Source organism: Hippocampus guttulatus, chromosome 19 (genome assembly GCF_054856545.1).
Source record: "Hippocampus guttulatus isolate MCC_2025c chromosome 19, RoL_Hgut_1.0, whole genome shotgun sequence".
NCBI classification, from domain to species: domain Eukaryota; kingdom Metazoa; phylum Chordata; class Actinopteri; order Syngnathiformes; family Syngnathidae; genus Hippocampus; species Hippocampus guttulatus.
This window is the reverse complement of record NC_141279.1, coordinates 7,160,819-7,187,315: the sequence shown is the minus strand read 5'-3', so window position 1 is coordinate 7,187,315 and position 26,497 is coordinate 7,160,819. Positions and strand designations below refer to the sequence as shown.

General features: G+C 47.4%; 3 protein-coding genes across 9 annotated transcripts; all 3 read right to left on the bottom strand.

The window, feature by feature from the left end:
- Positions 1-1,283: 1,283 nt before the first annotated feature.
- On the bottom strand, positions 1,284-13,943 carry mpp2b (MAGUK p55 scaffold protein 2b). 5 transcript variants are annotated; one of them, XM_086137791.1, is made up of 14 exons: positions 13,640-13,943; positions 11,387-11,499; positions 10,312-10,391; positions 6,668-6,768; positions 5,979-6,131; positions 5,720-5,875; positions 5,286-5,513; positions 4,023-4,154; positions 3,816-3,918; positions 3,090-3,158; positions 2,827-2,988; positions 2,532-2,734; positions 2,252-2,380; positions 1,284-2,158 (listed from the first exon to the last, which is right to left on the bottom strand). In XM_086137791.1, the coding sequence occupies exons 3-14, from the start codon at positions 10,340-10,342 to the stop codon at positions 1,982-1,984; spliced, it is 1,644 nt and encodes a 547-aa protein (XP_085993917.1). In that variant the 5' UTR covers positions 10,343-10,391; positions 11,387-11,499; positions 13,640-13,943; the 3' UTR covers positions 1,284-1,981. The 5 variants fall into 5 exon arrangements, with proteins under 5 accessions (XP_085993917.1, XP_085993916.1, XP_085993918.1 ...); XM_086137790.1 differs by lacking the exon at positions 11,387-11,499; XM_086137792.1 differs by lacking the exons at positions 11,387-11,499; positions 13,640-13,943 and adding an exon at positions 10,713-10,731.
- Positions 13,944-14,194: 251 nt separating this feature from the next.
- Positions 14,195-17,683, bottom strand: pyyb (peptide YYb). Of its 2 annotated transcripts, XM_086137794.1 has the most exons (4): positions 16,147-17,683; positions 15,788-15,978; positions 14,720-14,800; positions 14,195-14,450 (listed from the first exon to the last, which is right to left on the bottom strand). In XM_086137794.1, the coding sequence occupies exons 2-4, from the start codon at positions 15,964-15,966 to the stop codon at positions 14,426-14,428; spliced, it is 285 nt and encodes a 94-aa protein (XP_085993920.1). In that variant the 5' UTR covers positions 15,967-15,978; positions 16,147-17,683; the 3' UTR covers positions 14,195-14,425. The 2 variants fall into 2 exon arrangements, with proteins under 2 accessions (XP_085993920.1, XP_085993919.1); XM_086137793.1 differs by having other exon boundaries at positions 15,788-17,683.
- A 906-nt stretch (positions 17,684-18,589) lies between these two features.
- Positions 18,590-26,291, bottom strand: tut1 (terminal uridylyl transferase 1, U6 snRNA-specific). Of its 2 annotated transcripts, XM_086137785.1 has the most exons (10): positions 26,109-26,291; positions 25,529-25,719; positions 25,219-25,425; positions 24,937-25,051; positions 24,564-24,688; positions 24,248-24,480; positions 24,062-24,171; positions 23,354-23,476; positions 23,016-23,108; positions 18,590-22,534 (listed from the first exon to the last, which is right to left on the bottom strand). In XM_086137785.1, exons 1-10 carry the CDS (start codon positions 26,182-26,184, stop codon positions 21,417-21,419), a joined length of 2,391 nt encoding a protein of 796 aa, XP_085993911.1. In that variant the 5' UTR covers positions 26,185-26,291; the 3' UTR covers positions 18,590-21,416. The 2 variants fall into 2 exon arrangements, with proteins under 2 accessions (XP_085993911.1, XP_085993912.1); XM_086137786.1 differs by lacking the exon at positions 26,109-26,291 and having other exon boundaries at positions 25,504-25,671.
- Positions 26,292-26,497: the final 206 nt, after the last annotated feature.

Here is a 26,497-nt window from a genome sequence, read left to right as displayed (position 1 = left end):
GGGAATATACTCCAATCAATATGCCCCCCCCCCCCCACAACCACCCCCTCCGAAATAAAGTTGACCGAACGACGAAAATGCGTCACTTGAAGGGTTGTGGGTCTATGTGGGGGGGGGGGGGGGGGGTATGTCCCCACCGACCAGCAGAGGATAATTTCTGGAAACCATGGAAGGCGTTTTTTTGCGGCCGTTGTGGAAGCGCTATCGAAAGTAAGATATATTGTATAAAATTAACGTTTACTAATTCGATTTGAATGTTCATTTTACGCATGCGCACGGACAGGTGTGTGTGCGCGCGCGCGTGTATGGTTGAGTATTTGAGTGACTCCCGAATGCGACCCGTGGTCCACTGGTTCGTACATTCCCTTTCCAATACAGCGGTGCAGGGTACGGGTCCCAGCTTTGGGCTCTCTGTGTATAGCTTGCATGCTTCACCTTTTCCGGTGAAGCATGCAAGCATGCCTTTTTTCACATCGTTGGGGAAAATGTTCTTGTTCTTCCTGTGTCTCAACGAGTGTCCTCCCACATTCCAAAAACGTGTGGCAGGTTCATGGAACACTCCAAATTGTCCCTGGTTGTGAGTGTGAGCGCAAATGGTTGCGATTGACTGGCAACCAGTTCAGGGCTTAACCCCGCCCACTGCCCGAGACCCTTGTGAGGGGATCAGCGGATCAGAAAATGCATGAATGGAAGCCAAGCCATGAGTCTGCCTGCTGAACACGCAATGGAAAACGTCATTCGTAGTGTCCTGCCCACGAATATCATTTCTGTGACACTTTTCTTCTTTTCTCTCCGCTTCAATGAGGTGTTTATGGTTACAAGCTCAGTCATGTAACAAATACAACTCGTATCCCAAAGCACTTCCTGACCGAATAATCATCACAGAATCCTAATAGACAATTACCTGTTCTCAGATTCCCTTGCTTGGTGGTGTCCATTGCTGTGGTGCTGCTCTGCTTCTTCTTACGCACCAAGACGACGAGATCGGTGCGTGCCGTCACCATGGCAACTGTTCCAGAAGACAGCGGTGCCTCCATCCAAGCCATTTCGCTCGCCGAAGGTCAGGAGGTGGCGGACAGACGACTCCAAACTGACGAGCGTTTGACCAGGGGGCTCGTTGCCACTGGCCCCCCTCGACCGGCACCCATGCGCATAAGGCGCCCCCCCCTCTGCCGAACTTTAACCAACGCACACCGCGTTTCCCCGATAGGCATATTTTTCTTGCTCCGCATTAAAGATTGCATGCAGATCATCCCCCGTCGACACACCAGCCACACCAACACTTGTCTTTGAGTGACAGCATCGCCTTTATTACAATACACTACTGATGAGTCGAAGGTCAAATAAATATGTGGAGGTTGCGGGTATTGTCAGAACGGGTATTTAAATAACCGATGACTCCGCGTTAAGGCAAAAGTATGTCTCGGGCGGCTCGTACGTCACAAATAACGACTATCGGCTGGAACAGAACACGAAAAGGTAACAGGTGTCCGTCTTCATATTCATCGGTCTCCCATTCTGCTCAGATGATTTTTTTTTAGCTGGTTTGCATTTCTCAGTGCTACAAATACAAGTGAACCGAGCAGGCCGTGGTGCGAACGGGTCATCAATGCCAGATGTTGCCAGAATGCCAGAATGTTGCGTCCCGATCGCCCCTAAAAGATACTGAAAGAGCAAATAGTGGAGGGGCGGGGGTGGGGGGGTTACATCGTAGTCGACAATCAGTCCCACACAATGGGCCAAACGATGGCCGTCCCTACTCTAGACGTCTTGTTACCACGTTTGCGATCGGCACACACCCGCTCGCACGACTACCACAAAAACAGAGAGCCAACTCTAAAACCGTTCCGACATCCACAGAACACCAAGTCTGCCCAAAGACATCAATGAACATTTCTGACTGCCCCCACCCCAACCCCGCGAATGGCACAGTGGAGGGGGGTGTCAAAAAAAATGGTCCCACGTTCTCCAGCTGCGAAACTCAAAAGACCCAGCTGACAGGTACCCACTGCTGCTCGTTGAACAGTTTTTCCATGGCAGAGCGCACGCTGCGGAATGTCGCTTCAAGGCCGTCGTTGACGATACAGAGGTCAAAGTAATGTCCGTAGGCCCTCTTGATGCGCTCGCTCTCGTCCACCGTCCTCTTGAGCTCAGAGTCCTGAAAGGGGGGGAGGGGGATCAGGCCGAGTGCTTGAGCGTTGCGTCGGGGGCGCTTCGGTCGTCTTTCAAGCGCGAGAACGTTTGCACTCACCGTGAGCTGCTTGGTGACCACTCCCGACTCGATGGCCGATCGGTTCATGGCTTTGAGGACCTCAAAATCGGGAGCCTCGATGAACACGACGTAGGGCAAGAACTCCGACGTCCGCAGGACTTTAAGAGCCTTGAAGAAACGCACACACGTGTTTGGCCGTGAGGGAATACTGTCGTCACTGTACGGCGGGTCATGCCAAACTTTAGAGGTCAAACAGTTGACCCGGAAAGGTTAAAGCGTATTTCAACCAGAGCCCCAATATCCTTCAGTCTTCCCTTACCTGAGGGTTGACATCCAGGATGCAGACCTTCCCCGTTTCCGTCACCTCGTGGATGGAGTTGATTTTGGTACCGTACAAGTTGCCGTCGTATTCGCCGTGCTCCAGGAAACGCCCGTTCTTGATGTCGCACTCCATTTCGCCGCGCGTCATGAAGGAATACATCTGGCCGTCTCTCTCGTCCACCTTTGGTTTCCTGCTGGTGACTTGGGAGACAAAAAGGTGCGGAAAGTTCTCAAGACGCTCGGAAACCCGACGAAAAGGACGGACGGGCGCTTTTCTACGCCGCCGCGCTCACAGGGGATGGTGGTGCCGTAGCGCTGGGGATCCAACACCAGCAGCTTGTTCTTTAGACTGCGACGGCCGACGCCCTGCGCCCCAATCAGGACCAGCGTCTTCCTTCGGAAGGGGGGCACCTTGGCCACCTCCTCGTAGATCCGCAGCTCGTGACGATCAAATTCTTGCAAAGGAACACCATTCGTGAGGAATTGCAACAAGGTAGAGAAGTGTCATTTCATTTCTTTAGCATGTCGGTCTCCATACAACACAAGATTCGGGTACCTGCGTTCTTGGTGGTTAAGTACATCATCTTTTTCTTTTTCTTGCCACCCACTCCGCCACACAAAGGACCTGCGAGGAACCAAAACAAGACTGAGCATTGCTCGCTTTTGTCAGCTATTCCCACACGGTGCCAAGGAACAAGTCCACATTTTGGATTTTCAACGAGGGGAAGAATCTGATGCAATGTGCGCATGTGACCACTAGATGGCCCCATCCGAACGCTCTTAGACTGCGCCTTTGTGTGACAGGCAATAATGTCTTTTGTTAAGAGGCATAAACCGAGGCGCATAAAGCAAAGTGCACCCCCCACCCTCCCAAAAAAAACCCATCCGGCTCTATCAATTTAATAGAGACAAAAATTACAGCCAATTCGAGGATAAGATTGGAAAATGAAGGCAACAAATATGACCGGGCTGTACGCTGCGTCGACCACGTCCATTGATCAAAAGTAACGTGCCGATTTTTAATCTGAACGATGGACTGTCACTCTTGCAAAATTTCTTCATGGACATGGTGGGCCGGGTCCACCGAGTCACGCCGGCGCTCATTTACCAGGACTCCGGCGCTCACGGGCAGACCGGAGAGGTGACAGCGCGGTGGGAATGCACGCGTGATGCCGAGCGGGGGCACAGATGTCGTCTTTGTTCCCGGCGTGTTTTTTTAAACGCAGCACGGGGGTCAAATCTGCATCCGTCGGCTCCGTTGTTTTTGTTTGGGTCCTCGTACCTGTGGTGACGAGCTCCAGGTCTCTTTTCACAAACGCTTTCCTCTTCTCCTCGAGGAGCTGACTTGGAATTAAACCGGCGCTACCTCCCTGGATATGGCAGGCCTGAGAGAGACACAAGATGAGCAACTAACAGCCCCCGTGTGGTGTCGTGTTTGTGTGTGAACAAGCCTGTGCGTGTTACTGTAGGCGGGAGAGGCTGTAATGACCTGCCACCAGTTCAGATCTTCCTGGTTGAAAATTTGCAGAATGTCTCCGCTGCAGAAGCTCAGCCCCGCCTCTTTGCACGGAATCAGGTTGTCCTGAGACGGGTCGTAGTCAAAGTGGCATTTGACAAAAGCCTGCGAGGAGAGACATCGGGGGATTGAACGTAACAAGGGAATTCGAAACGGACGCCGGACAATGAATCCCTCTCGGGGCCGAGCGTTATTCATTTTGGCGGAAGAACAATCGAATCGACTCGCCGTCACCGCTTAAAGGCTCATGACCGCCGTGTTCAAAAGGCGGGACGGCAACAGACACAAACAGAGCGCGAGGGAGAGAGCGAGAAAGAGGACGACGGCGAAAGGAGAGCCAGCCAAAACACGTCGCCATGGAAACCATTCCCTCCCCCTTCTGCGGTTGATGCCTTTTCTCATACTCTGATGATGCATGATCATTAAAACACACACAGGCACACACATTGCTCTGTGCGTGGCGCTTTTAAATAACGTTTTAGAGGCTGCGGCTGGAGGTGCGAGCTCAGCAGATGGGACCGAGATTGTAATCGCAAAAACTATGAAGCAGTCGAGTAGCCCGCACCCTTTTGGAAGACTGACAATAGGCCCGATCTTACGTTTTTATAATCGGGGCACGTAGATGGCACTTGTGACAATGTATTGACCGTTTGTCGGGAGAAGTCAAAGCTGAAATCTCTTGAATCGTAGAATCGCGATGAGAGGAACGATTGCTTTTTTTTGTATTCATATCGGCGGAGTCTCGGCTGCGGTCAAAAAGAGGCGCAGACTTGGAAAGCGGATGTTTATCGGCGCGGACAAAACACAATCGGCAGCCACTTTCCTCTTTGACGCCACATTGCAAATGGGAGGATTGAAAGGCTCGCTGCGGATTTGATCTCATTGGGATTCAATGTCGGCGACGTGTCAATCGGGTAGCTGGTGCATTGGGAACCGCAATTTCCGGTCTGTTAAAATCATTTTTTTGAGTCACTCGAACCATTTGGTACTTAAAAAAAAAAAAAGAAGAATTCAATTTTGTCAGCCTTTTAATGCCATTCCAATTTTGAACTTGGTCATTCGCAAAGGTTGAAGTGAGGACACGGAATCAAAAAGACCTCATTCATGAAGGCGGTTTTCAGAGGAGCGTTTGGCTCGGTTCCTCTGATGCAGTCGTAAGACAGCAAGCCCGTAAGCTAGCAAAGATTTGTTTCAAAAAAAAAAAGAAAGCAAAGTCGACGAGCATCCCGCACCGACCTGTCTGGGCGTGTGCGGCTCCTGGTAGCTGGGCAGGATCTTGAGCACCACGCTGCCGCTGGCCTCCTTGAGCATCTCCTGCAGGACTTTGGGGTCGTTGCCCACCTCCTTGCCGTTCACCTCCTTGATGATGTCGCCCACGTGGAGCAGACCTTGCTGGTCAATCATGCCGCCGTGGAGGATTCTGGCGATCACCAGCTCGCCGCTCTCCACGCGAAACGTCACTCCCTTCACACACGCGAGCGGTTATTTTTTTTTTCCCTGACTGTACTTGGCATTGACGCCGAGTATTGATCAAGAAGCTAATGAAGTGACTCCGGATCGATTCACTCTATTTTCTATCGTGAGGTAGAATCATCATTTTTCAAAGCCATTAAAAAAAGAATAAATCTCCCCTCTCATTTTCAGAGCAAGTTGATTGATGTTCCACTTACCAGGTGCTCACCGGACACCTTGCGGATGCCCACCATCCTCACGGCGTCAGGGGGCACGGGTTGGTTGTTGAGGGCCGCGTCCATGAAAGCGCAGGGGCTGGGGGGAGGAGTTTCGTAGTTTTTGGACGCCACCGAGTCATGAGTCTCCAGTAGAGACTTTGGAGGAGGGACAGACGACAGGAAAGGTTGAGGGTCGCAATGAGATGACGGGAAGATATTCGCGTACTTGAACATGATCAATGAGATTGGGAGAAAAGACCTGAAAGTGAGGCTCCTTCAGGATGCGCGCCAGCTCGTCGGCGGCTTGGCTCCTGTGCGCCAGAGGGCCGAGCTCCTTGAGGATGTCCTGCACAAGCTCCACGTTGTTCTCCCTCACCGCCTCCAGCTTGGGCTCCTCAAGGCGCTCGTGAGCCTCGGTAAGGATGAGGAGAAAGCAGATTTCAGCTGCCCAGTATTGGTGTCTTGCAGATATTCTTCTTTTTTTTTTTGTACGTTTTTCCCGAGGCACTTTCACATTTCTGGGAATCATGAATTTTCCGCTCTCTGCTTCTCTAAAGTGAAGGACTTCTCGTTTTTGTATTACTGACTCACACCGACAGCGAATTTCAACTCGTCGGGAGAATCGGACAAGGTCTCGGATGTGTCCGTCACAAAATAAAACGGCTTGAGAACGACGTGGGAGGATCTGAACAATGATCAAGGGTGAGTGACAACCGCCACAAGCGAACCGATTTCGAATGCCAAATGTCGAGTCTGCCCTAATTGGAAGTTACCTCGCATCGGCGGGTCAAACACGTCGAGGGGAGCCGCCGGCCTCGATGACCTTTTGTTCAAGCGGCTCATTAGGATCGACGGGCTTTTTCCTTTTGCTATATTAGCACCGCGCTAAGCGTTTCGGTGCAACAGAATTTGCCAAGAGCGTTGGCATTTCGGATTTTGCTCTCTCACCACCGGGCTCTCCATGATGCCTTTGAGGAAGATGAGGTCCAGGTCGTTGGCCGTCGTCGAGCTGACGCTGTCGCTCAGCGTGTCCAAAGTCTGATGCATGGCTACGCACGAGACAGAGACACAAGACAAGAAATGATTTCCCCCGCGGACACTGCGGAAAGTGCAGTTGTGGGCGTTTGACTGACAAGTGAAAACGGAGCGAGCGGAGGACACCGACTCGGCGGCCGCGCGAATGACAGCATCGAACCCGCCGCCGTGTCTTGTTCTGCCCGCGGCGACTCTCAACACGGAGGAAACGAGGCGATTGACAATTCTGTTCGAGAAAGAGCGATTGACGGCGAGCGTTTGTCACTTCGGCTCGCCGCTAATCTCCGGCACGTGTTGCGCCGGATCCTGAAAGTCAGCGTCAAGCACGCCAGTCACATCTTGGCTTCCCCCTCGGGACGAGACGGTAGCCAGATGGGCGATAAAAGGAGCGACGCAAGCCGACGACCTTGATCGTTGGTGACACGGTCCTTCCGCCCTGTCGCCGGATCATTTCAAAGCAAATTGAGTTACTAATTACAAAGCATTTAGCGAAGGTTATCTGGGTTGCTATGGAGCGGCGTTTTGCGACGCGGAGAGGAGGCCGAGGGGGACTGCCCTGGGGACGCAGAGAGCCGCTGGCTTCCATCTCGAACCGCCAGATAACTCCTCGCCTGATGAGGTCGTTACGATCTAACTCGCCGGGTGAGTGAAGATGGAGAGGGTGAAAACATTTGACGGTGGCTTGAGTCACCCGATGAGTCATTTCTGACTGAATGAGGTGCTCATTAGTCACGCTGCCGAGCGCCGAGACGCTCCATGCCGACGTGCTCGCGGAGCGCAATCGGTCGGGAGCTCGAATGCAAAAACAACGCTTCGAGGACTTGTGCTATTACGTGCGGGGCCTGAGAACGTTTTTGGCACGCCGGAAATGTTGAGGTCGATCCTTCGGAAAAAGCGACAGTTTCTGCGCCGTCTCTGGTAAGCGCGCGACGGCATACGAAATGAGCTCATTACGCTTCATGAATGGACGCGCGCACGCAAACTCTGATGCCCCCCCCCCCCACCCGATAAATGGGCTTCCATATGGCTGTCACAACCCGTCAGGTCGGATTACAAACTCTGAGGCTTTGGCTCGCCGCAGCATCACGGCGTGGCATCGGCGCTGCGCTTAGAACAATGTACACTTACGCGGATTTAAAAATGGACGTCGAGAGCCGCGCCGCCGCCTAACTTCATCTGGCAAGCGTGACGGTTTTAGTGGCGCCGTTAACAATTTAAGGCGAGCCATGCGTGGGTCACTGTGGACAACCGATGCAAGCGCATAAATAACCCTGGACACACGCACGCACACACACGCAGAGGGATATGAATGCGCAGTATGAAACACAATGCAATCTTAATGAACTTGGTCAATTATGGATTCCGCGTGTATGGTACGTCCGACTCGACGCTCCTGGCCAACGGGTGTGCATTTTAATTTGATGCACGCGCGCGCACACACACACACACACACACACACAAAACTGCATTGTCACTGTCTAATGACAACAATGTAATAATAATAAGATAAGATGACCTTGATTTGTCCCACACTGGGGAAATTTGCAATGTGTTTCAGCATTTCTGTTTTGGACATGACGAACAACAACTAAACAAAAAACAAACAAACAAACAATAGACAAGAATCATGAGAGCGCACTCTGCAACACCAGAAACAAATTAATGTTGCACAAGCATCGCTGCAGGTGCACGTAAGGTTTGAAACGTATAAGCGGAGAATTCGGAACGGCTTCTGTGAGGCGGGGAGGTCATCGAAACGCCTAATTAAGCCACAGGGCAGCGTTTGACATGCAGATATCAAAACTTTTTTTTTTTTTTGTCCATCATCATCTAAAGTAGAAGAACATGTTTTGAGGGACAATTCCCAGCACAATTTAAACAGTACACGCAGGAGATCGGGTGATGTCAAAGTCGCGAACTGTTTGACAACAAAATTCTAACTTTATCCCACTTTCTGTCGCGATGCATCGCACTCGCTCGGGCAGTCAACGTGTGCTTAGATCATGAAAAGACGGACGGGACTGCTCGCTGCTGACACCCGGGTGCCATCCTTGCCATCTTTCCGCATCCATCGGCCCATTCGGTCGCTACTTGTCGGCGTTACCGAAGACCTACAGACAGACTCTTGAGCGCGACGTCGAAGCGCTTTGGTGCGTTACGCGGACCGGCGTAAACCCATAATTGCGTACATGTCGCGCCGGTGAACGCGTCGCCAAGCATTTATCCGCGCGGAGACCCTGCAGGTAGACAAGTGCGCTCTTACCTTCTCCCCCGAGCTTCATTTCCAATCCCTCCAGGGAGAAGGCCGAGCCCCCCTCCTCGAGGGAGAGTCTTCCAAACAGGCTGCCAGCCATGGTGACCAACACCTCACGACAGCACGCTCACACGCATACACGGGGCGACAACACACACAATGCTGTGCGTAAGGGGGGGGGGGGAGCTCGCGCCCCTTCCTCCTCCTCCTCCTGCCAAAACAGCTCCTGGCTCTTCCCTCCCTCTTCCACCTGCTCTTGACGTGAATGTGCGCGAGCTACGCCTGACTGGGCGTCTTCTCCGCCGCGCATGAATGAATGCAGACGACAGGCTTGTGTGCATGAGCGGAGCGGGGGGAGAATGTGGGTGGGGGTCGACATGCGAAAGGGGAGTGGGGAGGGAAATAGGAAGTGCGATGCGTATACTCGGGGAAGGAGGAAGAGAGGCTGGGCAATTTTCCTGGAGGCTTCCCTATGGGGGTGAACTGGGGGGAGACGAGTAGCGCTGGTGAGAAGGAGACTGGCCGAAGGAGGCGGCGCAAAGGGGGGAGGAAATCATAAATGAGGAATAAACTCTCGCCGAGACGACGTCACAGATGAGGGAAAACGCAAGTCATCGGCCTCGCCGACGTGTGACGAAAAAAAGGCCATTTGGGAAGTCGACGAATCCCCCACGTCCCCGTTCAAAAAGCCACCTGAAAATTGCTTTGTGAAATGCTTGGGGGAAAAAAAACAGTTTGTGCCCAAGTACTCAGTAACATCATACCGATAGAATGGCCTAAAAAAAAAAAAAGTCTACTTTTCATAGGATCAGCGGTACAGAGATTGAATGGATGGATGAATATTTCGAGTCACTTTCGGCCGCATCGCTCAGGAATGAAGTGTGATGCAGCTTTTGGTCCCCCCAAGTCTGAGTCTGCCAGTGACATCAACTGGCTCCGCACTCAAAAGCATACAGCGGAAAAATCCTCTGAGGTGCGACTAATTTAAGACCGGCGTCGGAGTGAACCATTATTCGCTTCATTAAGTCACATTCGAACTGGTGAGATGAGATGCGCGTCTGGAGTGCCGGATTAGCCGCAAAGCTTTCACTATCGCTTGCGTTCTTTTGACATCTCCGATGGCCGATGCTCTACTCAAGGCGCTCGATTTCGTAGGGGCAAACCTTCTCTGACAGTGACCGTTCGATTTGAAGTTCGATTTTTTTTTTTTTTTTGGTCTTGTGCTGCATTCATTTCCTTTGCAGGCGTGACAAATTGAGGCTTGTACACAGATGCTCTTGTCACAGTTGATGAAGCCACTTACCCGAGTCAGAAAAAGCCGTTGCCACGGGCATTTTAGGATTTGCTTCTTCCTTGCGCCCTCCGCCAAACTTGCTCGGTCACCTGTGAAAGGGGGAGAAAAAAAAGAGAGAGAGAAAGACATCAGAGAAAAAGTCAAGACAAAAGTGAGTTGCTGTCTCAAGCAAGATAATCCGGTCGATTGTGAGCCTCCCAACCAAAGTCAACAAAGGCCCGATTGTCAGACGGCTGGAAAGATTAGCCTGTAGGGTGAAGTTTGTGAAGCGTGCCCCCCCCCACCCCCTCCCCCACGGATGTGCTCCCCTGTGCCGTGACAATGACAACAAACTCTTCCTTCCATCGCCATCACGTTTTCAAACCGTCTAAACAAGCTCCCACCCCGATGCTAACTGCTCTCTAACTCACTTTGGAACTATTAATAGACACCCCCGGCAGTTAGTGGCCTTGTGTCCGCGAGGGGGAATATTCCGAACAGATGGAAAGATTGAACGAGCGGGCAGGCCAGCCAAGGTTTGGCTTAAGAGAGGATCTGTTGATTCTAATTGATCCATTTAACATCAGGCAGCATGAGAACGAAGCAACACCCGGCGGGGGGGGGGACCCAAACCTAGCTTTGTCAGGTGATGCGTCACTGGAGACAGCGACACTTTAAATAGCAATATATGAGCTTTTAGTAATATAAACAGAGTGTAATCAAAAGTGATGTGACAAGGGGGAGGAGCCACAAAAAATTGGTGGGAGTTGTGGCAACACATCAAGTGGGAGGTCTGACAGGAGGAGAATGGGTTGAAATAACAGGGATGAGGAGAAAAAAAAAGCACACAGCTGTTGAACATGAGATGCCAGTAGGATGCTAATTTCTGGTTACTATGACAACATCTACCCATGGTCGAAAGCAGGGCGACGGCAGCCCGAGCCTTCCGCTTGTGTCAATATAGGAGCCCCAACCTCACCCCAACTCGGATTTGGTCGTTAACGGCACATCGGGGTTCAGCCCGAGGGGACCCCGTCCGTGTTTGCACGAGGCAATCACAGAGCTTGTTCAAGTATGCAGAGGCCTCGCCTGGATTTTTACTCACTCGCCCTTTTCGCAAACTTTGCGATGCTCGGTCACGCCTACGGCAAACTGCTCGATCAACATTGCATCATCCCCAGCTGGCATGGCACCGACATGCTCTGAAATGTTGATCACCTGATTGAGACACACATTGAATGTCAAGCCGTTATTTCGGTGTTCAACTTTGCAGGGTGCAGTGAAACCTCATCGTTAAGGACTGAGACCCGATGCAAAGGCTAAAATGTTGACAATTGCCTGTGCTAATAGATTCAACCCTAAAAATTGCAGACACACTTTATTCCTAATCCACATTGAATTTACATTACCCCACAAAAATTTCAATGAAAAAAAAAAAGGCTAACGGTTTGTTAATGTTTGTTAAAAAGAAAGAAATCGCAACATTGATCGGGGTATCGTAAAGAAGATTACTTTTCAGAAGCGTTCGTTCCTGGTCATGGGAATATTTTGAAATGTCATCTGTATACATTCTGGGCCGGCCCAGGTGTCCATATGTCAACCGCCTCAAAGCGTTCCCACAATGCAGCAGCGTGCAAAGACACACACACACACACACACACACACACACACACACACACACACACACACACACACACACACACACACACACACACACACACACACACACACACACACAAAAGCAGCAGCCAAACAAGTCTTAATCCACATATGGAGCCTGGCGTCAGGCCTAAAAATAACCCCATGCTCCCACAGGTTCAACTCTTCTCATTACTTTACAGAGAAAACTGCCGTATCCAAGACAACCGTGAGCAGCTCCTCACTTTCTCCCCCACACCCCCACCCATCCCCCGGGTGCATTACCATGGCAACAAGGGAAACGGCGTAGAATAATGAGGACGGAATTAAAACTGATGCTATTTGAAAATTTGACCATGCTCGTCTTAATTACAGAGTTGATCAGATTTACAGTACGTGGCATGTGAACGCCGCGACCAGAAAAAGATCACATCACAATCACTCGAGATGTTCTTCACAAAATGTCCGAATAATAAACCAGACACCGCATACTGCCATCATACCTAAAGTAACCCCCATAGAATATGAGCAGCTTCTAATAAAAAATGGATGTCATGTATACAATAGCACAGTATGGCTCAAGGCAACATGCTGAGAATCTCCCCTGAGGACAAGTTTGTAGATTCACCAAGCAACCAACACACACAAAAGACCCCATGACAGCCCATCCATTAGTTGATGAGATGTTTCAACGTGTGTGTGGAAGAATACATATTTTTAGCATTTTCTAAAAGTCATTGCACTATTTTTAAGTGTGTAGAGTACGTAAATAACCCGAAGAGATGAGTCGGTCGTCAATAACAAATGTGGTTCAGGAGATGCTGACGATTGTTATGAATAACACCAAAATAGTACGGAATGCACACACCGTACTATAAAAAGGCACATCACATAATTGAAAGTGATGTTATGTATTTAAATCTTCCTGAGGAAATGTGAGGTTAAGGACAAACTTAACGTACTATATTCAGCATGCACGTCGAACAGGTCATGCATGGGAAATTCTATCAGGGAGTTCGTTAATTCTCTAACATCCAAATTAGAAACCGATTACAAAAAGAAATGTTACATATTAATCTTTGCTGCCAGCAAAAGCTGGTGTTGTATAGTTCATACAGTGGGTACAAAAAGTCTACACACCCCTGCTCAAATGGGAGGCTTTTGTGATGTGAAAAAACAGTAATTTCAAAGGCTTTTCCGTCTACACACACAAATATTTACATATACAGTATAAGAAATGCGAACTCGTGACGTCAGTTAGCAAGAGCACCTCAAAACAACAAGGCGCGTGCCCTGCGTGTGCGCATGCGCGTTTCAACGCCATTAAAACACTGCATACATTCATTATTAGTGTATCGTGTACGTTTCCATAGACAGTTACAGTCAAGAAGAGTTATTTGAAACACATATAATAATGCAACATGATATGAATTTCGCGGTTACGGAAACGCGTGACGTCTCTGCACAGGTGCAGTGAGGTCAATTACACGAACACAGCACATTTCTAATATGGCCACTAATTGGCCTGGTTGAAGAGGATGCGGCGGGATCAATGTAGCCGTTCGTGCGTGACTTATAACGGGGATTTTCTCGTCATGGGATCAGTAAAACACAATTACTCGCATAAAATGAAAATAAAAATAAAAACGCAATGAAAACAATAGCCTGGCCGTTTTTCTGTTCGACGTCCCCCCCGTGGGAAAGGGGCTTGCCTGCTCACCTGAATACGGCTGCCGCGTCGCGGAGGACGTCTTGCGGACGCCACTCGGCTCGGTGTTGCTGGAGGCGGCGGCAGGTCTCGGTTAATCCGCACGGTTTCTTCCAAGCGCCAACGGCAACCCACTCAACGCGCTTTTTTTTAACGAAAGCGTGCCTGAAGACAAAGAATACCTTGGGGGTTTAAACCGCCCCGTTTCTTCAATGTGATTCTATAAGGTTCAATGACGGAGAATACGCGAGACGGTGGTGTTCGACAACACACACGGGAGAACGCGAATCTGCCGTGGTTCCGAACCTGCTGTCAGCGGAAACGAATGACCTGTCTCTTGCTTCGACAGCGCACTCTAGTGGTGGGAAACCTGAATTACACACAACTCGATAATTACTGTACATTTGTTTTGTACATTTCGGGCCACGTTTGATTTGTACTTTTTTTTGGATGGATAAATCAACTAATTTTAATTGAGTTGGGTGAAGCTAAAATAATGTTGGTCAGAGCGTAATTAAACAACGGAGCCCACCTCAGAATGAAACGGTATTGACTCAACACTTTTATGCCATTATTTCCTTTATTGTAAAGTTAGTTTCCTCATACAAATTATTTACACTGTCGCCCAGAAAACAAAGAAGTGTACAAAGAGAAGCAATGCAGACAAACAAAACGATAAACATGCGTGCATATTGGGAAATTGAAATAGATTATTTCGCTGTGGGTTGGCCCTCCAGGAAATCCCAGGGTTTGATTGTTGGATTCTTTTTTAGGAGGACGGGTCACCTTTTGGGGCGATTACCACGCACTGTTATAGTCCAAACTGTAAAATAATAGACACAAGCAGGTCGGTTAAGTACCTCATCCTTTCTGTGCCACAGAAAACAACACTGCAACTACATTTATTCCTTTTCCTTATAACCGGTACCAAGTGCCTGTGCCTTGAGATGTGCAGTCAGCAATACGATGAAATTAGGACAAAGGAACCTTGTCGTATTGTGTTGGATACATTACAGACCCAAATTGGACTGACTGGAATTACGATCATACTTGATGGAATTTCCCGAAACCATCTGAAGCTTGATCTCTCACCGTGGTTCGGAGTCTTGGCTTGGCTCTGCACCATACAGCAGCCACGCCACAGCCTGCTCAGGGGATGACCTCTTCCCATATCTGCGTTACGCGACATAAGACACAGTCGAGTATTTGCATTTTCATTCACTGCTTGTCTCACCGAGCCATGAGAAAGCTCCTGAGATCAATGCCTAGCCACAGAAGCGTGAAAGCTGAGTGACACCATGACAAAACCAGCCTGTGTAATTACATAGCAGGAGTATAAATGACGCCGAGTGTACCAAATAACCCCCCCCCCCCTTAAACTGTGTACTCTTGTGACCAGATCTCCACTTTATTACTTGGAGCGGTGACGTAATGTTTGGCAAAGCTGAAATGCGAGATTATGCATTTGATCAGGGGAGCTGTTCACCTTTTCGACTCAGGCACAAATTGGTCATTTGAGATGTCATGCGGCGGGCATCAATAAAATGAAGTCGCAACGCAACATCAGTCAATAAAAATCTTGGCACTGGAGCGGTACCCTCCAAGGCCGAACGTGATGTATTTGAACATTTTTGTCAGAGGAAATTAATTTCCAACACTGTATGTATTGGCTGCGTTATTAAGTCTAGACAAATATTTTACTTGGTGTCTCTGCGGGATATTTTTGGTAAAAAAAAATTATTTGGGGAGACTTTACAGTACACAATAACGCTGAAAACTGAGGGGGTGGGGGGAATACACATTATACAGAAAGCACGAAGGTTAATAAACAAGCTTGCGTGGAACGGATATTGGGACATTTTGTCTCTTTCAAGACATCCAATCCCATCCGATCAAATTTCATGAGAACCTTCAGCTTGATGAAATCATACAAAGAAATCCCCGCTATTTACCATCACCCTTGCTCGTCTCCTTTTCAAGAAATTCCTACTCAAATTTGGATACAGTCCACAGGTTGTTAAAGATAATCCCAAATAAAAATTTAGGTGATGGGATTGGAATGCGTGTGGTGCGATCTTACAAGGGGGGGGACGTAATATTTCTTTCTTTGAACTCTTCAGAAAAGTACAAATGTCATTACACCGCGCCGACTGCGCTCACCTCTGTCTGGTGATGAGGTTGACATAATGCCTGACGGCAGCCTGGTACTTGGCCCAGTCCTCCGGGGAGGCGTTGCTGCCCGGGCTCTCGGGTTTGGGAGGGTACGCGTCGGCGAGGCTGCCCCAAAACACCAGCAAGCACAAGAGGAGCGCGGCGAACATCATGCACGGTTTCAGCATGCTGGATGGACCCTTGAAAGGGAAACAACGTAGCATTTCAGGCACATTTTTCTTTGGGAGTGACACGATTGAGTCAAATGCCACTGTAAATTTCCCCAGTGTGGGACAAATAAAGGATATCTTAATACAGCGACAGATAATTCATCATGGCAGTAAGGCAAAAGACAAATGAAAACTTACTTTTTTTTTCTGGTAGCGGGGGTGGAGGGGGCTAAATCTTCTGGAGCGCACTGGATGGTTGATGATGCTGCTGCTGCTGGTGGTGGTGTTGGTGCCCTGACTTGCTCCTCTCCTCCGCTTGCCGTCTTTTATAGTGAGGCGTGCATACCTGATGCGCGCTGCTGACTAACACCAAACCACACCTCTCACTTTCCCGCTACTCCAGCATCCGAGAAGAAAGTCACGCATCGGGGGATTGCGCAGCTTGGAAGCATCCATTCATTACGGGATTGTGATTGTGGGTTGAACTTCATCATTTTTGGAAAAAAAGTATTTTGATATATTTTGGGAACCTTACTCAGCTACCGAGAGTCTCAACAGATTTGAAACACATTTCAGTATGAGGCGCAGTAGCTCGAACCACTTTGTACATGAGAAAAATCTCCCAATATGGGATACATGACAGTTGGCGATTTGCAAATTTTTGGCGCAACTAGTCCTCTGCTATTCACAGATTTTTTTTTTTTAAAAGGTCAACACGATTATTTGTATAAAGATAATGCTTTGGAACTATGTTGAAGTGGAGGAAGAGCTTCACTCTGCCAGGCCTTCATTATTGAATGGCATTGTAAGTGGCATAACGACCTAATTTGTCTACCCAGTCATCACAAGTGTAGAGTATTATTACGGCGGTGGTAAAACCTTCCATATTGCTGCACAGATCAATTTTAAGCAACAACGTGCCCTTTTTCGCACATTATTTCTCTAGGTGACAGTGAACCGAAAGATCAAATATCTCCACTGACACTTGCAATTGCTGCCTTTTCAAACTCTCAAAAGGCCTGGCGAGTACCCATAGTTTCAACCAGCACACAGTGACATGAAAAACATCTCTCCGGTGGTCAGACTTGTCGAATACTTTTTTTTTTTAATGACCTTTGCAGGAGCTCCGGTTTATCTCGCATCTTCACAGTCCGCTGTCCAGCTCATGACGCCTGAAGAGCGAAGCCGCACTTAAAACGTTATGCGGGTGTTTGTCTGTTTGCATTCACGGCAGCGATAGCGATGCGCAATTGTGCACCTATCCTTTATCTGCTTCACTTTTTTTTTTTTTTTTTTTTTTATTGCTCGATCGCTTGGCGACATTTGTGCGGGGTTTGTTTGCTTGCCGTGTTGGGGACGCGGTCGTTGCAGTTATTTGTTAAGATGGTGCTTTGGAAGTGGGAGCAAAAAAAAGGATAGATCCTAAAGTAGGGGCTCATGTGAAATCAGGGCCTTGCAAATTCAGAACGTGGCAGAAAGTGCATGCCACGATAAATCGTACACATAGACAGATGAACAAAGATAAACATGATGTGTATCATTTCAAACTACATTTATGTTAGCATATCATAACAAAAAGAATAACGACTTTCAGAACCAATTAAGTGAAATTGGATCCTTTCCCGCGGCACAACTCTTGCAACTCCAACACACGAGTTGCAGTAAAAAATTCAGCCGTTAGAACGCGATTAACGCTCGCTGTTGATTGACACCGGAGACGTATTACAATAACAACGGGTTTATTATTGTGGTGAGACGTGAGAAGTCGGGCAAGAAGAAGGATCAAATCATGCATCGACAATTTAGGAGTTGCTCTCATTTTGCTACAAAACAAAGAATTTTCGACATCATTTTTAATACAGGTAGTATGAGGGGGCGAAAAACGTGGAATTGTGGTCGAATCAATTTGTTTATTTAGTTAACCATTGGAGCTAAAGAGTAGCTAAATAGCAACCAAATCTGACAGCATAATAGTTAAGTATTTACAAAAATACAGTATATTGTGGGCATTCTATTTAAGATAATTAAAATACAATTAATGGTCATTAATAGTCATAATGTGACAAGAATGAATTGTCACAAGACCCTTTAAGATCGCCCTGGTCTATATTCCAGAGCATAATGTCAGTGTTTATACACGTTGAAATAGAACTTTCTTTCCCAAAAAAACAAACAAAAAAAAGCTACATGCACAATGATTCACGCATGTCAAAAATAAAGCTTTTTTTTTTTTAAATAGCATGCAAAATTAGATTGTTTGGTTGTGTTGAGTCAGACTCTTGCCTGGTACATGTCCCGGGGGTCTCCCCTGAGACATGGTGACAGTTCCACAGTCACGAGCTGTTTATAGAATAGAATAGTGAGGGGGGAAAGCTTTTTTTTTTTCTGTCCCCAGGCCCTTGTCAAAAACAACTTGATTTGGGCATAAATCCCAACTGGTGGCCTCTGTGGACCTCCTGCTGCCAATAAACAAGCTGTTAAGAGTGTACACGACCAGGCCGTAAAAGGCTGTAAGTGGATTCGAAGATTACACATTGATTGCTCGGACCATCTCTCAGCAATTATTGCACTATCATTCAAGCACACACACACAGACACACACACACACACACACACACACAACACCAGATTGAAGTGAAAATGGATTCAAAATTTTTTTATGAAGTCCTTGAAGCAAAGGGATGAGCTGGTTCTCTTGTCACCATCCATTTCCAAGCCCTAACGGTGGCTTTTCCGGAACATTTTAATTCTACCCCAGTAATCAACATCTCAGCGTTGACTCTCCGGTGCCATAAAAGTCAATGGGAAGAAACAACGATGTGCACAGGACAAACTCATTAGCTGTCCACAGTGTTTGCGTGTGAACAGCCCAGATAAGAGGATAAAGGGCTCCGGCTAAGTTTTTCACAGGCCTCTAGCGCTTAGTTAAAAACCCTCCTGTGGAGAAGTGCGAATAGGAGGCAAACTTTACTTGATCACAAACAGCTTGACCAACTTTTGCGACGCTTTGTCCGAAATGTGACCCTTTTCTTTGCCGTCAAAAGTCCCACTCCAGATAAAACTTCTTCTATTAGCACTCCTCGCGCAGTTTACACACACAGGCAGGGTGCAAGCGCAATCTCCCGGGAGAAAATCTGACTCCTTCCTGCCAAAGGCTCGCAAAAGGGGGAAATGATGTGTTTTTTTTATTCAGTCTTATCTCTGTCAGTCAGCCGCTAATATGAACAGAGTGCTTTTCAGTCTGCTATATGGAACCCCCAGAGATGACACTGCACACACAATGTTCATTTGCGGATTCAAATTGACGAAGGGGCGAAGCACTTATTCCGGCGTTTGGCTATGCAATGTTTATTATTAGCTTTGCAGTTAGCGTGTGGTCTTTTCTCCATTTTCACCTCGTCTCGCATGGTTTCCTTGAGTGGTGACAGTTGTCAGAAGTGTCGCTTATTTGCACTCAGGGAGGTGAGGAGGAATGACTTAGCTAGCAAGCTCTCACTCGCATTAGCAAATTTAGCTTAGCACCACGCATTACCTGAGCAACAGGGAGGATGGGTAACCATTTGAAAGGGACCCAGTAATTTTTTTTTAGTGGCCACAACTTAATGAAAATATATCCTCTCCATTTCGTTGCTCCGTTGAGCCCAGATTGTTTGCTGGAGTCATTGCAAGACAAACTGGGGAACTGATGATCATTCATAACCGTAGATGCGGTCTAAATGGATCATCCAAGCATCAGTGTGGAGTGACCACGGGGAAAAGCTCGTCATATTTCCCTTGGCTGGTATATTATGGACACGGGCTATTTACTGGCATAAACACAGTGACTGTAGACGTCAGTTGTTTTCTCAAATCGCAGCGTCTCGTGCGATTGTCGTGTCCCAAGAGGAGCTCGGCTACTCAAGCTTGCTTTTTTTTTTTTGCTAAGAACCATTTGTCTTTGCTGGAAAGCAGAGCGGGCCAATTACAGCGGCGGGCCCGACGTACTGATGCTTTTATGAGCTGGCCGGCAGCTTCAGGTAACTCTGATAGATGACACAGGTGTCTGGCCAATACGAGGTTGATTCGATTGGGAGGGTGGCTCTCAATTTGGGGGAAAGTCAGGACAGTATTTATGATTCTGAGCGATTTGGAAGGAAGAAATTGGCATCTTTCGAACTCTCGGCGATCATCCTGTTATCACTATTTTTGGACTCCCCTGACAACCTACTTAATTGCGGTTCGCTTGTCACAAATTCACCCAAACGCATTTATTTTTGCATGCTTTGTAAGATACCACAAGATGGCGCCAAAGCTATGGCTAATGGGGGAAAACGTAATTGATGACAGAGGTAGGCTCAAGTGACAATATCAATGCATTTCAAATCAAAGGTAAATTTACTTCAGGTTGTTAGTGCGAGATACAACGCATTTTTGGCCCATATTGAGATCCAAAGTACTGTTTGAAACAAAAAACAAACCATTTGCGAGCTATATTTTCAAGACAAAAAGGCTGCGATGGACCGACAATCGCACAATAAATCTGGATGGGACAGAATCAACACATCTCAAGTCAGAGAGGATGTGCGGATTACAAAAGAAGTACGACATGTTCAAGTGGAGAAAAAGGTTGGCATTACCTGTCAGATGCATCTGTCATGGTGGTCGAAACTCAAGGACTTTTGTGTGGATCAACATTGGCGGTTAAAATCCGCTTCCTTATTTTGGGCCACCTGTAGCAAACACTGAGAGTTTGGCATCAATCACTTTGACTCTGGCTTCGAGCTGCGAGTGTGCAAGACTGGTCATATATCAATCGTGGCTTTAAAAGAAACCCAAAGAAAGCTAATAACAGAGTAGCCGGAAGCATCGGAGAGCCAAAGCGGACAGTCGAGGTGACGCGAACCAGAGCGAGAAAATCAACAGAATAATAGAATTTCAAGATGCTTCCTTGTAATTTTAGACTTAATTCCCATAGCAAGCGCAATTTTGATTTCCAAATGTAAATAAAAACATCGCTTTCCCCGAACGCCACGTAAGGAGCTCGGCTACGCCGCCGCATGTCTGCACTTGCCCAACAGCGAGATGAATGACATTAATCAGCACGGTCGCAATCCCTCACCTGCAGCAATAAAAATGTCTGCATGAGTAAGTAATTCCTCTCATTTGTCTGTGTTGCATTAGCGTAGTCGTGCCACTGATCTATCGATACAACTCCCAATCCAAAAAAAGGGCCGCAAACCTAGAACCTGCGATGGCTGGGTTAGGGGTTTATCTGAAGCGCATTTTAAGTTGGTCATAAAATTTCCCACCAAAGCCCAATTTCCCTAACTTTTTGTGAGAAGTGTACATGAAAAACGGTCAGTCAGAAATTCAGTATATTTTCGAGGAAACGGTCTATAATATGTGGGAGAGATGACTGGTCAATACACACAATGCTCCCTCGAATGTTCGTTCTACAGTCAAACCTATTGTGACTCAAAACAAAAACTTTATCGCGACGGCCCATTTTCTGCGCCACCTGCTTCTTTCGCCAGCAGCGACTCCACCATCTTGGGTAGGAAAGGTTCCAGGAAATGAACAAAGTCCTGAAAAACTCCAGCCTGGTCGCTGCACGGCTCCAACTTCAACTCGACCTTTGTGCTCTCCGTCTCGCCCACCACGTGGGCCTGAACCTTGAAATCCAGCGGCTCCTTGAGCTCCTCTTCTTTCTCGATGATGCCATCTGTGACTTGGGCCTCGATTTCCACGCAGCTGCCCTCGGGCCGTAGGTCGGCGTCTTTGATGAGCTCCCGCCTCACTTTCCGTCTGCCGGCCCACACTGGGTGCTTCTGCACCCACAGCCAGTGGGGGGGCTCCCGCTTGCCCCTTTTGGACATCCTCGGCTTTTTTCCTTGAGGGGAAACGGACATGTCGCTGTCATCGGAGAGTCGCCGCTTGGCGCCCGCCGCGGCGCTGTTGGTGGGCGAATCCATGCCGTCGTTTGCCGACGTGTTGACGGGGCCCGGGCTGGTCTCCATTTCGGCAGACACTTCGGCGGCCGAATTCTCCGGAAAGCCAAAACCCGAGGAGAACACGAGGTCACATCTGAGAACGCTTTGGAAGACTCGCTCCACGCAACCGCACACTTTCTCAAACCACACCGATCGAAAATCCTCTCCTGCCGTCTGCAGCTGACCGCGGAGGGCTTCGGGGAGCGCAGATGGTTTGAAAGGAATGCTGATGTTCAGCTCGTCCACTTTGGTTTGTGAGACTCCGCCGCTGGGGGTGAACAAACGCACGAGCCCCCAGGACTTCCCCTTGGTGGACTTGCGCAGGTACTGGAGGCTGCGGCAGTACTTCTCGGCATCCTGACACGCTTTCTGGAAACATTTTTGGGAGCGCTCATTCAAGTTTCCTGCAACGTTGTGGGATAGCTCGAAGGGGTCCAAAACATTGAGGGGGCCCAGTCGAGGTCCACTCTGATAGGGCCTGGTGGGGTTTTCCTCCTTATTGTCTTTGCGACAAAGAAAGTCTGTAATTGGGATTGCACGCCCCTCCCTCAGAGATATGACACTACTTGCAAAATCAAACTTGGCATAGAAGGAGAAGAAACCAGCCAAAAGGGTGCCTGGTGGAAACAGATTTCATTTTAGGGCTGAACGAATTTGAAAAATCAACTCACTGCAATTTAGTTCCCCCTCAATATCGAGATTGCGATTTAATATGAGACTTTTTTTTCCAAATGAACCTAAACATTTAGCGTACATCAACTAGCGCGACTGAGTTGGAGGGCCCTGGGTAGATGAGTTTGACATAGCAACCACGTAGGAACTCAAATTTGATAAACAACAATGACTAAATATTTTGACATCCTCTTTTTTTTTTTTAGAAGAATTGCTCACTATCTTCCAAACTCTTGCTTCTTGTGGAGTGAGCTGAGTTCACTGATACCATACAGCTTTCATATCTCAAATGTTTGCTTCCAAGCCCAAGCAAAAAAATAAAACAAAAATCGGACAAATGGATTGTTTCTCGAAAAAATGAGCAACTCTGGTTACTCTTATCTCAAGGCACTATGGCATACTAAAATCATAGATAGACAGACTTACACAGATCTTGGGTGTTTCCACTGGGGGGCACGGCGATGGGCTGACTGGGGAAGGTGCAGTTCCATCCCTCAATCACACACTCCTCTTCCTCACCTACAAGGTCAACAAACACTTTCACACATCGGAGCTTGTTCACGGCAGCCAAACTCGCAAATGCATTTTGTAATATATCATTTCAATTTTCCTCTTCAGAAACATTTACAGGACGTATTTGTTGAGCAGGTTGCATTCGTAATCTGTTTACGTACCGAAACACAGATAATACAAGTACTCTCATCATTGGGTTTGTAGCATGACCATGATCAGCTCACTATTTGGCAGAGAGAGTCGACACTTACACGCCATGTCTTTGAGGCGGTCCACGGTGGGGAGAACGGGAGGCTCACAATTTTGCAAGAAGAAGATGACGAGCAGCGTCAGAGCGTAGTTGTTGAGCAGGGGGCCGGCACCGCTGGGGTTACCTTGGTGTTACAAATAACAGACCACTGAGCACAGTATTTGACAGGTTGAGCACAGAATTAGTACAGGGCCAATCCAAGTTGGAGATGTACTAGTTGGTACCGGTTTATTTTATGTCAAAGAGAACAATAATATGGTTCTTCAGTTTAGAACAGCTCCTCCTCATTTGGACTCTGCTTTTAACTGCCAAAGGGAGAATATTGTCATTTTTATTAATGCTATAAATGAGCGCTGGGCACACGTTTGTGATTGCTTTTATAAAACGGGCAGATGAGACATAGCAGTTGTCATGAGGTAAAATGTTAAACTGTGATTCAATAAATTAATTTATTTCCATTTCATTTTTTGTAATGGAAAAAAAGTGGAATAAAAATGGATGCTAAATTTTTTATTGTATTTATTACCTCTCTATATTATTTACCCTGACAGGTATCCAGAAGTGAGGTTCTACCGACATCTGCTGACCAAAATATGAAAAAACATGCAAGCGAACCCTCATTTGAATTTTTAACAAAATCAACGATTTTGTTCAAAATTGTTCAAAAAACGTACAAGAGATGTACGTTCTCACCGAGTGCAAATTTTACCTGCCAGTTGGTTCTGTTTGGCCCAGCAGCGTATCGTGTACACCAAAGGCCTCAATCTCTCTTCCACCCCTGAACACAGCTGAAGGAAGCGGGTGTTCCTCACGGCCAGTCTGAGGATGTAAAATCAGTTTTAAAATCAAAATATGAACCGGAAAAAATATATATAACTAAATCATGCAAATGAACCTGTTGTTGACCGTGATGTCACCCTGTAAGTTGAGCTCACGGTGATGAAATTTCACCACCGGGAGGCGGGCACTGCTGACCACGTGGACTCTGTGCACGCAGGGGACGCAGCGCCTCAGGATGGTCGCCACCAGGTCCAGAATCTCGGCCGGAGAGGCTGTGGACAGGTCGATGTCGGACAGGATGGAGTCCTCCGAGCGGCCGTCGTCTGACATGCACTCGGCTGCCTGAGGCTAGAGCGAGATCAATTATTCCTTCGTGGACAATGCACACCGACAGTATTTCACTACCCAACAATTTTTGATAAACGTCGAACCTCTGATGTAGTCCTGGCACGAGCCTGAAAGACTTTGGTGTTCTCCAAATCCAGAACCAAGTCCAAGTCACAGGAATGAATACCAAAGGTGTTGACGGAGGACCCAAACGGCAGAATTTGACTATCTGTGAGATGCACATGAGTGGATGTGGAAGTTGGCTCTTAACAGTAAGCTGAAATAAAGTTGCGGAAAATACATTTGACTGTTTTTCAATTTCATCTTAATTAGCTGAGCGTAACCTTTAATGTGTCTTTTTTGGGGGGGGGGGCTCCCCTCAATCAAATAAAACATTCACTTTTTCATTTTGTTTTCAAATTTTCACAATTGGCAATGGAAAATGGAAAGAACGACAAATGGATGGCTTCTGCAGACCTGGAAAAAACTCCACAAAGACCTCCTGCAAGAGTTGCACCAGCAAGTTTCGAGCCTTCTTCTCATTATCTCCAAGCTGGAACCGCTTCTCAATGTACTGAATCTGAGCATTAACCTGAAGGACATTGCAGGAAAACAACACACATGACAACAGGGACTTACACACTCAGACCATAACCTTGATGTGCTTGTGACCTTATTAAATCAAGAAAGGCCGTCAATCAATGTCAAATCCCAACCCTTGTGCTTTGTATTGGGCAGCTGCATCGTATCATTACTTACACAAGGCAGCTGACAGAGTTGTGGTTTTAGGTGGTCCAGAACTTGCTGCAGGTTCTGCAGGTCACACTTCTGTTTCGGGATGTACTTGAATTCCTTCTTCTCCCGGGGTTTGACACGCAGATTGAGTCCTTTCATTTTGTGCTTGACACAGGACAAGGCGGCCTCAATGCTCTCCGGCTGGCTGAACTGCACAATGGCAAACACGCCCTGGAGATGCAGAGGGTCACAACAACAACGCTGGATTTTAGGATGTCGAACAAAAACGTAAAAAAGTATTGAACTCACAGTGTATTAAAGACGGTCGCCTGACCTTGTCTTTGTCCATGATCACGTCGGAAACGGTCCCAAATTGCTGGAAGTGGTCAGCTAGGTCAGCCTGTGAAGTGTCAGAGTTGATGCCGCTGACAAACACGCTGTACTGCTCCTGGGTCTTCCTGGTGCTTCGCACGTTGCTTAACGTTTGGTGCTTTCGCCCTTTGACATGCTGATCCACGCTCGACTCTAAAGCCATCACGAGAAATACAGGAAAAAAAAAAACAATGGTAAGAGATGCAAATATAGAATATGTGGCAACGGGGCTTACGCCTATGTAAATACTGTAAAGTGGTTATGGATTCAATGTGGATATGTTGATGATTGTGGTTATATTACATAATTTAGAACCATTTTTTTGTTGTTGTTGCTTCATTTAACTACACGAGAAGCGGAGTTCATGAATCACATTGCTAACCTTGTACATGTATACAACCTGGCCTTTATGGGATACTTTCATATTAATAGTTCAGACTGTGAAAAAGTGAAGTAAGAAAACATAAGGCTCAGCGGCGTTTATCATAGTTTAATGTGAAAAAGTGAAGTGAGAAAACATCAAGCTCAGCGGTGTTACTTACGGTTTGGTAAATTGACCTCGCACAAAACACAGTGGAAACCTCTCGGCGTCGTTTTTATGTCGCTTTCGGATTCCATGACAATAAAAAAAAGAAAGATTGAACTAGGAAAAGTTTAATTACGAAAAACCGTCGAAAGGAAAAGAAGGTCCTCCATGCGTTTCTCAAATCTCCCTCCAACGTGAACCTAACGTTTGTTCCGGGTCTGGCTCGAAAAAGCTTCCGGGTTGTTCAAACATATACTTCAAAAGGTTCCGTGGATATATTTAATAAAGTTATTAAGATATTACAATAAAAAAGAATTTAATACAGTTTCTAAGCAGAAATATATTTGTATTGAAGGTGTGGCTTATGCTAAATAAAAATCTCAATCTTTTCATTTCACTTTTTTT